This window comes from Synchiropus splendidus, chromosome 17 (assembly GCF_027744825.2).
Source record: "Synchiropus splendidus isolate RoL2022-P1 chromosome 17, RoL_Sspl_1.0, whole genome shotgun sequence".
NCBI classification, from domain to species: domain Eukaryota; kingdom Metazoa; phylum Chordata; class Actinopteri; order Syngnathiformes; family Callionymidae; genus Synchiropus; species Synchiropus splendidus.
The window spans coordinates 5,041,869-5,055,147 of record NC_071350.1 but is presented as its reverse complement, the minus strand read 5'-3'; the positions used below and the strand labels follow the sequence as shown (position 1 = coordinate 5,055,147).

General features: G+C 40.9%; 1 protein-coding gene across 1 annotated transcript; it reads left to right on the top strand.

Annotated features, from left to right (window-relative positions):
• The first annotated feature begins 4,668 nt into the window (after positions 1–4,668).
• vamp2 (vesicle-associated membrane protein 2) lies at positions 4,669–12,487 on the top strand. Its single transcript, XM_053847274.1, has 5 exons — positions 4,669–5,060; positions 7,763–7,865; positions 8,083–8,241; positions 8,776–8,827; positions 8,904–12,487. Coding segments are annotated over exons 1-5 (333 nt in total). The 5' UTR covers positions 4,669–5,058; the 3' UTR covers positions 8,921–12,487.
• Positions 12,488–13,279: the final 792 nt, after the last annotated feature.

Sequence of the window (13,279 nt, the reverse complement as noted above, 5' to 3'; positions counted from 1 at the left end):
TGATGTTATTGTGTTTACTATTTTTCTCAGACAGTGAGCTATAGATTTAGTTACACAGCCCATTGCTCTTGTGCCATGGCTCAAATCTATAAGATCTCAAGACTTAGACTTTAATAAGGAAAAAATAATTTTGGCCAAAGCTTGTAGCTTGAATAGTTTAATTACAAAATATGAATGTAGTTGAACAGCCAGCAAGTTAGAGCAAATTGTAGTTGATGCCATCTAGTTCAACTACAAGAAGAACCAGATGAAATGACAAAATGGGACACAGAGTCATTGCCACTCAAGAGAGATAAATCACTTATTAAAGTGATATTCAGCATCAACCAACTAACACACTAAAACTGTGCTTAGAAGAAGACGAAGACAATGACAGGGAATGGGTGCAACTAACAAAGGACTTCAGATAAATATTGATGCTAATAAAATAAATAAATAAATAAGATCATAATCAGATGACACATCTTCTTTATGTAGATATTGTTGACATGTCTCACTTTTTATCTCACTCTGAAATACTTTGAATATGGATTGGAATCACTTTGTCTGTCACCATGGATTTGATGGGAACATAACTAGAAAGAGTTTGTCTGTCCCTGAGACACAACTACTCATTCTGCTGGTCTGTTCAATCGAAAGTGTTTTTATTTGACAATACCGAGTCATGAAACGCCAGCTTCCTTCTTTCCTATGATTTAAAAAATCTCTGCCTTGGTAACTACTGTATGTTTGGATACATGAGCAGAGCAGTCATATGTCACGAAAGCTCAGGAGACATCCTGAGGTTAGATAGAAAATGAGCGCAGTTACAGCAGTCCATGTTTATTTTCACACTGCACTGCACAAACTGCTCAAACTTAGCATATGGAATCACCATCTGATCAAAGGAGCATGAATTTCCATCATAGTGTTTCATGAAACAATGAATGAAACAACCTCATTTTCAGATCTCAGTAGGTGGCGCTCATTGTTTAAACATGATCTGAGGTTTCATTGAAACACTTGTTCAAAGGCACATTATTGCAGGCCTCAGAAAATAAGGATTCTGTTTTGTGAAGCCTGATCTGACAGAAATTGTATTCTAACTGAGATTGTGTACTTGCAATCTCAGAGACGATCACAATGGGTCAGGAGTGACGCTGGGTAGGAACTGATAAGACTCTAAACATTGTTGCCTGATATTTTACACATCAATCCACCAGAGAAGAAACACCCACAGGCAAGCAGGTAATGCTTGCTACCACACTAGCCACTATGACTCATGCAGAGCAGTAATAACACCTGAACAGTATTTTAAAGACTTTTTTCTTTCTTCAGGCCAAATATGAACTAATGTCTCAGATCAAAGTTTCAGATGGATTCTCTTTCTCCTGGAATATTCTAGCCATCTTGGAAGTCTGAGGGCTAGAGGTTCATGTAGCCTCAGTTTTTCACAAGTCGTAGCTAAGGCCCTTGATCAATTATGGATCAAACCCAGCCCATCCTGCAAGCACACATTATTACTCTCTATTTGTAGTCATGGTGGTCACGCTGCTGCTGGAAAACCAAAGCCATTTGTTCTCTTGTAGCCACATAAAATAGTGATATTCATTTTGACTAAGTTGTGATATGTTGGGGTTTTTTTTAATTTCTCATACTTGTATATTTCTGAACTTTTTCTGCCAAATGTGATACTTTTTTGTGTTGGTGTCAAAGATTCAAACCCAGATGGGATTCAGTCTGAATTTAGTGATGCACACTTGTAGGTTTGCAACATGTTCATGAAGCTCTTCGGGGGACAGGAATGGTTTTCTTTTCTTGATGTGATACACAGTTATACAGTACAAGAGCGACAGTGCAACATTCCAGTCTTCACACCCGACTTGTTCCAGGTCGTGTCTGCTTATGCACTCTGTTATTGGAGCTGTATATAAAAGCATCCATCAGAGGGCAAATATGGGGAAAACCGCACAACGTTTCCAAGCCACCTGAAACTGGTTGAGTTTGAGCAACAATATTCCTATTATTCTTGCCCAGGCACTATCTTTTACTGCTTACTTTTTATGATCTATGTTATGTGTCAGTCAAAAATTATAAAAACTTCCAATCAAACAAACATAAATGAGCACATTACCATGAAATTTCCAAGAACCTGTGCTGACTCCTGAGCAGCGATCACTGGGTTTGGGTTATTTTCCTGCTCAGGTTCTGCTTGACTTTGCAAGCTATTTCCGGAATCTTGCTGCCACCTGCTGTAGCACTGAGTTCATTTCAATTTGACTCGGAACGATATCGATGCTATTTCAAGTGGAAAAACAAAGCCGTGGGGTGCGACTTTAGAACGTGTTTTCTTGGGTGTATGTTCTCATTTCCGGGTATTTGGCATTCGAAGAGTGTAAATAAATTGAATATATATATATATATATATATATATATATATATATATATATATATATTTTTTTTTTTTTTTTTTCTTCTTCTGAAGCATATCAACCGTTTATTGTGAAAACAGAGATGTTTTAAGCATCTTTCTTTCTTTCTTTCTGCAAAGAATAATCTAATTGGAATGGAATACAGTAGAACTTACACAAGGACTTACACAGTAGAACACACACAAAACAATGAGTACGTTGCATATATCCATCATATGTTCAAGAATCGTTGTACAACTTTCAAATAATACAAATTGCACTACAGTCTAAATACTTGTAGAAACATGTAAACATGCCCAAAATAATGAATAGATTTTCTACTCACGAGTTCTAAAGCAGTAGGCAATAAAAGGAGAAGCTCATATTAAATGATGGTCTTGACAGACAAAAGCCTCAATCCTTCAGTGCCACCGTGTGATCAAGTCTGCAGCAACTGGATTGATCAAAACTGTAACTTCTTGTTTGGACAGAGACAAGTATTTGCTCTACAACAATATGAAAGACAGGGTACCTGTGTGATCTCTAGACAAAGAAAGATGTTTGAATGAGTAATTGACACAGTTCAAGTGTACAATCATGATTTTCTGAGGCCCCAAGTCTTAAATAAATGTGTTCAGTGTAGCAGCCAGACATTCATATTTTCTCTTGCATCTTGCAAGTGTTTGAATGATGTAGACTAAAACATTTTCATTTTAAACATGAGAAAATTTAAAAACAGAGGAGTTCTTTTCTGCAGAATCTTTGCTGTTGGTCATCCTCAACTTTCAGAACAGGTTGTGTCATCTCGACACGTGACAGAACACCGTGGTTGTGGTTTCTGTCAGATCACTCCTGAGTGTCTGCCTCTGAACGCTGGAATTCCAGCTTGACTTCTAATGACCTTCGTGAATACCGAAGCCAGCATGATCACACTGACCGTGATACATATAGGAACATATCAACGTTTCTCTAATGCTTTAATACATACAACCAGCTCTTCTTCCTTGTACTCACACAGTCTGAGGGGTTTACTGTTTATGTCATACTGACCTTTGACACAATGTTTGCCTCGATTTGGGTTGGTGAATGGATGAATAAAGACTATTGTTTGTTTGTTTCCTTTTTTGTTTGTTGTATCTTTGTTCAGGCTTTTGCAGCTACTGAGAGGAACCAGTTGAGGATGGATAATAAATAATAATTCTTTGTGATTAATTGTATTTTGCCCTGAAAAGCACCTTGCATTAAACTAACTTAAAAAATGAGATACTTTTACACTTAAACTTGAGTTAAAAAAGAATGATATATAAAATCAAGTAACAAGTTAAACTTGACTTATTTTAAAATCTAACAAATAAATTTGAGTAATTATCTGATATCTGATGTCAATGCAGTTAAATTAGTACTGCAACGGTTTGCATCACTTTTATAAAATTTCAAACAAAACACTCACATTTACAATTAATCAAATTAAATGTTTAGAGTTTTAAAGTAGATCATTCAGATCTCTTCAATTATTTAACTTGCTACTTAACCGATAATGTAACAAAGTCCATGTCTTTTTAACTCAGTAATGCCAAGTGTAAAAATATGCTGTATATAAATAGAAAAAATGAGAGAAGTGCAGTTCCAATTTTTAGAGTGTCTTGGAGTGTATATACACATGAGAGCTTTACATTCATTTTCATTGAAATTCATTGACTCAAAACCTGTTACTTGATCATCATTGACATCATTGATTTAACGTAAAATTCAGTTTCTTTGTCAACAACCAGCTCTGAGAGTGAACAACTCACACTCTCCCATTCAGGCTGCGGTCTGCTCCCAGCCGCATAAATAATAATAATAAGAAGAAGAAGACGAATAGAAATAAAACAATAGAAATAAGCATAAATGTGTAACTATACAGCATGCGTGTTTAATAACGTATTAATAACACAAACGGTTCAATATAAAGTTATGTTGGACATGTAGCACCTGCTACCTCCAGTTTGCTCCAAGTCTTCCAGCTGTCCACATGACATTGTTTCAGTTCCTGAGTGTTTACCAAGTTTGGTGACTACATTGCTACTACTGACTAGGAATTGACGAGGAATGGTCGGAGCAGAGCACCTTCAGCAACACTCGCCACACCTCCTCTCTGTGAACGCCATTTTGTTGACATACAGTCTGGCGAGCCAAATAAGCCAATTTACGACGTCGTCACCAACCTACACGGCCAACACCTTATTATATGCGCATTAGTGATGTCCGTGGGGCCGAAAGAGTGATGCAGAGGTGAAAACGGTGGTGTGTGAGGTCATAAAACGGTGCATTTGAAGTGTGACACCCATTTCAACATGAAACTGGCCGCCATTGACGTCATGCAGCCATCTTTGTCCATCTAATCTCGCACGGCTTCATTCGTGCCTCCTCTCTCCCGGACTCCGGTCGCTCCGCCGCTGCCGCATCACCCCGGACGTACAGACGCAGGACAGCCGGGTTTTCAAGCCACCCACGGGGAGAAACGTTGAAGAGGCACGGCTCCAAGGAGGGACTATAAAGGCAGGGAACCGTCAGCAGGGCGCCACAGGGTCGAGAGGAGAAGCCGCTCCATCTGCCAGCCACTTAGGACTCGCGACACTTCCAGCCCGGATCTCAGCGCCGCTGCCTCGCCAGAACCAACCTAAAGATGTAAGCACATCTCCACGAAATACTCACTCTCCATTTAGATTTAGCTGATAAACGAATGGCGAACCCTCCTCGCTTCAGCCCATTAACGAGAAATTCAGCGTCGCGTCTGAATGTTGACTCGTTGAAACCGGTCGGAACTGACATGTTAAACACGGTGTTAGCGGGATTTCGGCTCCGTGGTTATCGCCTAGTACCTTGTCCTCCGTTGCTCGCTGGTGCAGTTTGGACTGGATGGAGCTGGAAAAGGACACTGTGTCTGTCATGATCGAAATGTAACACAAACCTTGCGTGGTAATGTCGCGGACAAAAGCGCTCAAAACGTTGTATGGAAATCTTTTTTTGACGCGTCGCCCAAGGCAGGTGATCCTTCTGGCTATTTCTAGAAACAGCAAGGGCATCACGTTGTACGAGCCACATAAGCGGCTTCTCCAAACACAGCTGAAAGAACCGCATTTCACCGTAATAGTAACAAATAGTTGGATGTCACTGGCTGTGTTTCGGGTGACGGACGTGACTGGCTTGATATTATTAGCCGTGAATTGGTCAGGGGCCTAGTTGAGGTGATGTTTGCAGCTCCAGCGGGGGGTGGGGATGTAGCCTAGCCTCCTACTGTATGTCGTCGATTGTCGTGCCAGGGCGGACAGCAATGTATTCTCCCCTCGAAGCCTGCTGGCGTCTTTTAAAGCTACTACAACGGCACGTCTCCTCATAAGCCTCCATTTATTCATCCTTTAGTCACCAGTTTACTCGTCGTGGCCAGTCGAAGCGTGTGAACTACGATGGGCTTCGTAATGACGGCAGTCTTATGTTATAGCGCCATGAAAACCCAGTAAATAGTCGACCACTTGCTCTTGCATGACAACCTCAGTCACCGACCCGCTGAACATCCCCACAAACGTTCGGTTCGCTTGTAGATCCACTCCATCCACACCCATGCAGCGACAGGCCTGTCACAGTTGGAGCGAAACGCGATGCTTTATAGGAAACATGTTAGCTTGGCGTGACTGTTTAAAGGCGTTGAATCACAGGGTTCTGGAAATTGTTCTGGTGACTGACTGGGAGATCCAGTCTGAATAAGATGGTCGGGCTGGTGTGGCGCTGTCTAGTCCTGAAGTGTCGCTCTCCAGTGCTGACACACAGAATCTACATGACAATAGTCGCTCCAACACTAACATTCACCCTTTTTCAGAATGAGAATGAAACGCCATTAGCTACTGATATGTTAAACATTCAGTCTGAACGCTATTTACTAATATTTATATTTCATTCTGTCTACTACTGATAAAGCATCCTCTGCATTTCAGTTATTTGTTATATACCGAAACATGTTCGATCCTTTACATCTTCATCTTTTTATAAGAAATGTTTCCATGGCAATGACTGAAATTCAAGTTTTTTTCTCTTTTTTTTGCTTAATGGTTCTGAGGATTAGTATTTATTTAGTATTATATATATGTATTTTTTCAATCAAAGTTGGACAGTTCAATTTAAATTCAATTTAAAAGTATGGTCTAGTATTTAGTCATGTCAGCTCTGCTGTCTCTGATTATCAGTTAGCTACACCACCAGGTTGCCGTTCAATAGGATTTGTTGATGTTGGCGGCTTAGTAACGTGTGTACATGTAAAGGTGACCTTTATACAGAGTTTTGTCTCACGTTCGTGGAGAGGCTTAGTATCACAAGTGTCTGCCACTACCACTGCAGCAACACATTTTCCGAAATATTCTGTACATAAAAAAAAAAATAATAATAATAAAAGAAAAATGCTTTTGTTTTTGATCACATCTGACACATTAGTGGAGAATATCTGTCTAAAAATTGAATGCCTCTCTTTCACTGCTTTTTAATTGCGGTTATTGCTAATAGGTTTTCTATATTTATTGTATACAAATTTTCAAAGCTTGTGATAATGTGTTACATAACAAAAGAAATCGGGTCAATAATGTGGTGTGCTGTGATTGACAAGGATTATACCCAAGAAAGCGACTGTATACTCACTGATGTTATACCTTTACAACACATTTTTAATAGCATCGACTTTTTGGTTGTGAGTGGTGCTATTCCTGAGATGTCCTGTCACAGACTCTGGTCATTTCTGGTTTGCTGTGTTTAACGCCTAGAGGTGTACACACCAATGGAGGACAGATCACAGTGAGACATGACTAATCCACTCAGCTGTTTAAGACTCTTGATCATGTTCTTCAACAAGTAGTACTCGTGTCTTTGTGGTCTGAATCCTTGTCAAGCAAAAGCTATTACTGTATGGCACACACACAAATACTAGCACACACGCAGATATGATTTTGCATTTGTATTTTTGAAGCTGAAATGTGTCATGAATGAAGAAATCAGTCAAACTTGTTTTGTCTTTACGTCGGTGAGTAGTATTAACACTGCGAAATCTTGCATATTGATTGGAAATGTTCTGTGCTGCTCATAACTGCGGTATGTCGTGTGAGCAACTTGTACTTTGTGTTGTCGTCCTTGGCCATCCTCACCACTGCCTTTGACTCGATTCACTGTCATGCTATGAATGTAAATGTGACAAATCTGAATATATATAATGGTTTAACATGGGTAAGGCTCCAGGATTGCATTAATAGTTTTGATGTCTTTAAACTGTGTTTGCATCGGACGGCATTGTGTTGTCTATTCTTTTGTCAGCATAATGGTGGACTATTTATTTTGCCCTCCTTTGCTAGGTCTGCCCCAGCTGGAGCCCCTGCACCAGAGGGAGGGAATCAGCCCCCTCCCAACCTCACCAGCAACCGTCGCCTGCAGCAGACACAGGCACAGGTGGATGAGGTGAGTACAAGGCAACCTGTCAGGTGTCTTTAAACACATGAAGTCAGCTACTCTCTGGTACTATTTTCTTCTTTGTAAAGATCTTTTGCCTCTTTATTAACTGAATTTTTGAACGACCAGCCAAAAACATCATGAAAAAAAGCGTGTTTTGGAGGTTATTTTCTGACATGTATTAGGAATCAATTTGAAACTAGTAATGTAACGTCCCATTTCTCAGGTGGTGGACATTATGCGCGTAAATGTGGACAAAGTTCTGGAGCGTGATCAGAAGCTGTCAGAACTGGACGACAGGGCTGATGCCCTGCAGGCTGGTGCCTCCCAGTTTGAGACCAGTGCTGCAAAACTGAAGAATAAATACTGGTGGAAGAATGCCAAGGTGAGTTCCCAAGGGCACATGTGGGCTCAGAAATCAGCTTTGCAGTTTTGAGATCACAAATAGTTATCTGAGAGTGATATAGCAGCTCAAATCAGTTACGTATATAACCACATTTCCTACTTACAAATACGTTCATGCTATGGCTTACATTATGTTCATCCAAGAATCAATGTAGCCTGTCACCATGGGATCCTAATCTGACACGAGGCCGACAAATGTCAAGCATCTTTTTTATTTCAAGGTGGCTAGTTTATCTTTTAGCAACTGTGTGAACGGTGGTAGCAAACCAGGAAACCATAACTTCAGTCCTAGACTAACAACATGCAGCCATCAGCCTTGAGCGCTTGGTTAAGAGGAGAGATTCTTTTCACAACTATAAAAAGTAGGTCATAAGTAAACAGCAGGATCGCATCAGAGAGGAGTTGAAAGAGATGGTTTTTTGTGTTTGACTCTTTCAAATCCTCTGTTCCACAAACTGATGTTGTATGTTTGTAAGGATGTGGCCAGTGTGACTCACTGATCTGTCTCCTGCAGATGATGATTATCCTCGGTGTGATTTGCCTGATTGTGCTCATCGTCATTATTGGTGAGAATCCCGACCTATATCGAGCCGATCTCTTTAAACCATTGTGAACCTCGGTCTCTATCCTTTCCTCTTGCAGTCTACTTCAGCACCTAAGAAGAAATGATCCTACCCCGGTCCGATCCCAACGTCCTCGCTACAGAAAAACGAAACCCTTAAATTGATGACGAATTGAATCGCAGATCATTCTGTATGTCCCAGGTTAGCCTCGATATAACCCCCCCTAAACCCTTCAAGGGCCCCACGGCTCCCTCTCAGTCTTGCCTCCGGACCCCCTTGTCAATATTTGTCCTGTGAGTGTGTGGTCTCCTTCCCGGGTACTCTCGGCTTTTCTAACCTGCCAGAACCAAACTCTTGTGACGACGAGCAGCAAAAGGAAACAACTGTCGGCGATATATGTGACACAACTGGTATATAAATATATATAGTTACTTGTAGAGTTTTATTCTGATATATACTGTTTTGTAGGTGTGCGTGTAAGCGTGTGTGCATTTTGTATTTTTTTGTATTGATTTGATGTATGCTTCAGCGTTGACTACTGCCTATTAATCAGTGTGCGTGTGTGTGTGTGTTGCATGTTTTCACCATCGGTCCGTCTCCTGGTTACTCATGTAGTGTAACTTTGGATTCTGTTGTGTTACCAATGCACACCAGAATTTTAAAATAGAGCTCCAACTAATCTGCACTCATCCACTTCCTGTACACATATCTTCCTGATATTGTCAACACACTAACGTCTCGAGTGAAACAAAATAAGGCATGGACGAGCAGAAGTCATTTCAAACCTGACGTTTGTTTTCTGTCCGTAGTGTCTCCTGCCCTTCCCTTCATCACTCTAAAGTCAGCATGCTTGAACACTTCGATTTCTTGATATATTTTTTGAAAACTGCCATAGTATCTTTGGACCAATGTCTGTAGGTGTTTCTTCTTTTATTTCAATATTACGTAGTGTCTTATTTCGAGAACATTCCTTCATTGCAGTCAGATGCAGGCTCTTACTCTAGCACGTTATCCCATGCGATGGTGGACTCTTTTATCATGTAAGCACTTCCTCTATATTGTAGGTGTTTATTTCAGGTAGCGGATGGTTTATTATCTCTCATTCAATTGATGACCATCTTGATGCGGCACTTGACTGTGGAGATGGACTTGGAAGAAGATGTTTCACCTCAACCCCTTGGTGGGTGTTCTGAAACACGCCTCAGTCTGTCCTCACTGTCATGTTGCTGTTGGATAAAAGGAGGAATCTGTTTAAAATGCACAAAACCGCCTTGTTTTTGATGGCGCCGTCGAACCACTCTAGAGTATGGCCAAACCTTTCCACACCAAGAGCACACATGCTGAAATAGAAATGAAGAAATTCAGCCTTACTCGCAAAGTCTGTCACATCGATGTCCAGAATAGCAGTTAAATGTTGGGGACATGAATCGTTCAAATCCTTGGTAGCGCTCTTATTGAGAGTGTTTGGCTTGTGCGCGAGTGAGTTCCTCCCTCTAGTTAAGGCCTTTTTTCTTTTTTTAATATGATAAATTCTATTTTTATTATAGTATATTTTTGTGTGAAACAGATGGGTGACAAGGGACGCTCCTCCTTTGCTCTGTCTGCTGTGTTTTTTGTAAATCAGCTCTGTGCGTTACACACTGCCAAGTAAAACAACCCCTTTGGCTTCTTCATAAGCATCGGGGTAAATGCGCTCTGTCAGAGTTAAGGCCTTGCACACGTGAAATTGAAGTTGCATGGACTGGAAATCTTTCCAAGAAACCATCAAAGTCCGGTTTTAGCTGCTCCTGAAAGTTTAAAACAGCTGGAATATTTGTGCATGGTTTGCCTCTTAAAAACGCTGCTTGAGCTTATGAGTAGACCAATGGGATCCAGTTTTATCATTCAGAGTTGTGCTTGTGTGTGTGTGTGTGTGTGCTAGAATCTTACATGGGAATATTCTTCGCCGTCATTCTGACAGACTAGGCTGCTTAAATCTCAAGAGTGAGGACCCATTGCTTCCTCGAAGTACATAAGCAGAGAGATCAGTCCACTGGTTCTGCTCCACGTGACCCTGACCCGACCCGTCCTTGCTTTTCCGACAGAAGTGATATGACCAAAGAGCAGATTTTAAGGCCTACGCTGCCGATTGCCATCAAAAACAAGCAAATCAGAACAGGTTCTACGCATCTAGCTGATCTGAATTCGTTCCAATGCCTCCCCCGATATATATCGGCCTGTAAATGACCTTTAATCATAGCTATATGGTGTGTTCTCTAGAGTCGTGAGTGTGCCATTCTTACTTATGCAAATGACACCAAAACTGCATGCTGCGAATCTCAAAGTTCCCCCCGAGTTGAAAGCATCTGCATTAATAATAGCACAATTTAATTTTACTGTGTCTCCATAGTGCTGCCAAGTTAGAAACAAGAAAACACGCTGTTAACTATAGCTGTTAACCCAGAAAATGTTATCTTAAAAAAAACCTACATTGTTAGATGTTGTGTTGTTGGGGTGTTTTGGAGGGTAGGGGGTCCTATATCCTCAGGTTTTCGGTATTAGCAAATTACTCACATATTTATCCTGAATAATAACTAAAATCGGCCAATAGAAAGTCACAATGGGGTCACAGAGGTGATCCTGATAAGCCATCCTGCCCACCGCTGAGTGGACTGAGGGGATGGCACTCTCGATTGGGGTAGGACGTCTGTGATAAACTCCAACTGTTGTCCTGTGAGCGCTCAACCAATCCGGTCACGGCAGTGAAAACAAAACGAGCACTCTTTACTTTCTGTTGCTTTGTTGTCTGTATGAAAAGAAGCGCGGCTCTGTTTGAACACCGTGGCACTTTTTCCTGTTATGATGAGTCCGTTTTAATGGAATGGGACCTGATCCGCTGGTAGATATTGTCTTGCTGTCAACCTGTGTTGTCGTTCAGACGCCTCAACTTGAAGCTGCTTGCGAGCCATTTAGGAGCCATCGGGAAAGTAAAAAGCTCTTCAAGCGAATTTTATTGTTTGAATTTTGCTATTGAAAGGTGAAGTCTGCTCCCAAATGGCATGGATGCAGTAACAGGAGGGAACCTGTGAGACTCTGAACTGTCCAAGGCTGATGATAAAACACAATATTTTACTCAACATGTTTTATTTTTCGTAAACAAATGTTGTGTTTTTATTTTAATTTGCATCAATTTAGTAATAACTCCAGATGTCACTAACTTGTTGCTATGTAAAGAACTGACGTGAAAGGAGAAGTGGTTATAGACTGATGGAAAAAGTATTCCAACTTTCAGTTGTCCAGAATGCTTAGATTGTTTTTACAGTTTACATAAAAGTTGAACTGGCAAAGATTTTTTTTTTTTTGGCCTTGGGTGTCTGTAATGGAGGCTTATACTGCCTCTGCTCATCTGGCCGTTTAGGAGGGACCTGGCTGGATGATCACGGATAGTATCCTTCATTTTATATTTCTTTATTTTGCCTGTTTTTGCTTTGACTTATTTATTGATAGCTTTTCCTTTTGTGCTATCATTTGTTGTTGGACCAGATGAAGCAAGCGTGATTCAATGCGATGGAGAAGAAACTGAATGGAAAATCTAAAGTACATAAAATAATTGTAGTGTAAATCTATCAATGTCTTATTATATTGATGAACATCATGAAATATATGTATATTGGAAAACCAGTATCTATGACAACTTGTACTTTTGTGTGTGCTTCTTGTGCTTTGTGGGTGTGCAAAAACGGGCAGATGCGACTGCGATTATGGGGCCTGATCTGACCTGTATGAATCAATATAAATTTCACATCAGTGCAAATACAAAGCTCTTTGCTCGACTGGTCCGGGTTTTACATTTGTGTGGAAAATACGAGGATGCTTGAAGCACTTGTAGTCACTTCATGCGACACACAGCACTTCACCTGTTAACCTGATTCAGACTTAATACTTGGCATGATTTAGTCAGCTTGACTGGATGTTACATTTGAATGTAACATACAGTTTGAATGTGACGTCAACTGAAGCGCAACGTCAAGGTCTACCTTCCAAAAACCTTCCCCCAGATCAATTCTCACAGGCGGCAAAGCTTCTCACTTTATCCAATATGGACAACAGTCTGCTGAGTGAAACCATTTTGGCCGCAACTCAGAGCTGGTGACGTTCGGTGAGAGTGAAAACCTGATGCCCCACTTATTACCGAAAATGTAGACCAGACTGACCTCGATCATTTGAGGACTGAAGGTCCAGACCACATTGCTGAATCATCTCTTCCACAAAATGTGGTCCACCGTTCTGCCAATCCATGCTGCTCCTCTTGAATCAAAGCATCAGGACTGCAGGCCCTAAACAGACCCCAGTCAGTCATGAAGGAGGCACCTCCACAGATGAAGCATGTGAGGTTGTACGCAGTGTTGTGTCGTGTCAAGACCACCTGACCGGAGATCAAGTCAGGATCGTGACCAGAGCGTACCAAAGACTGAG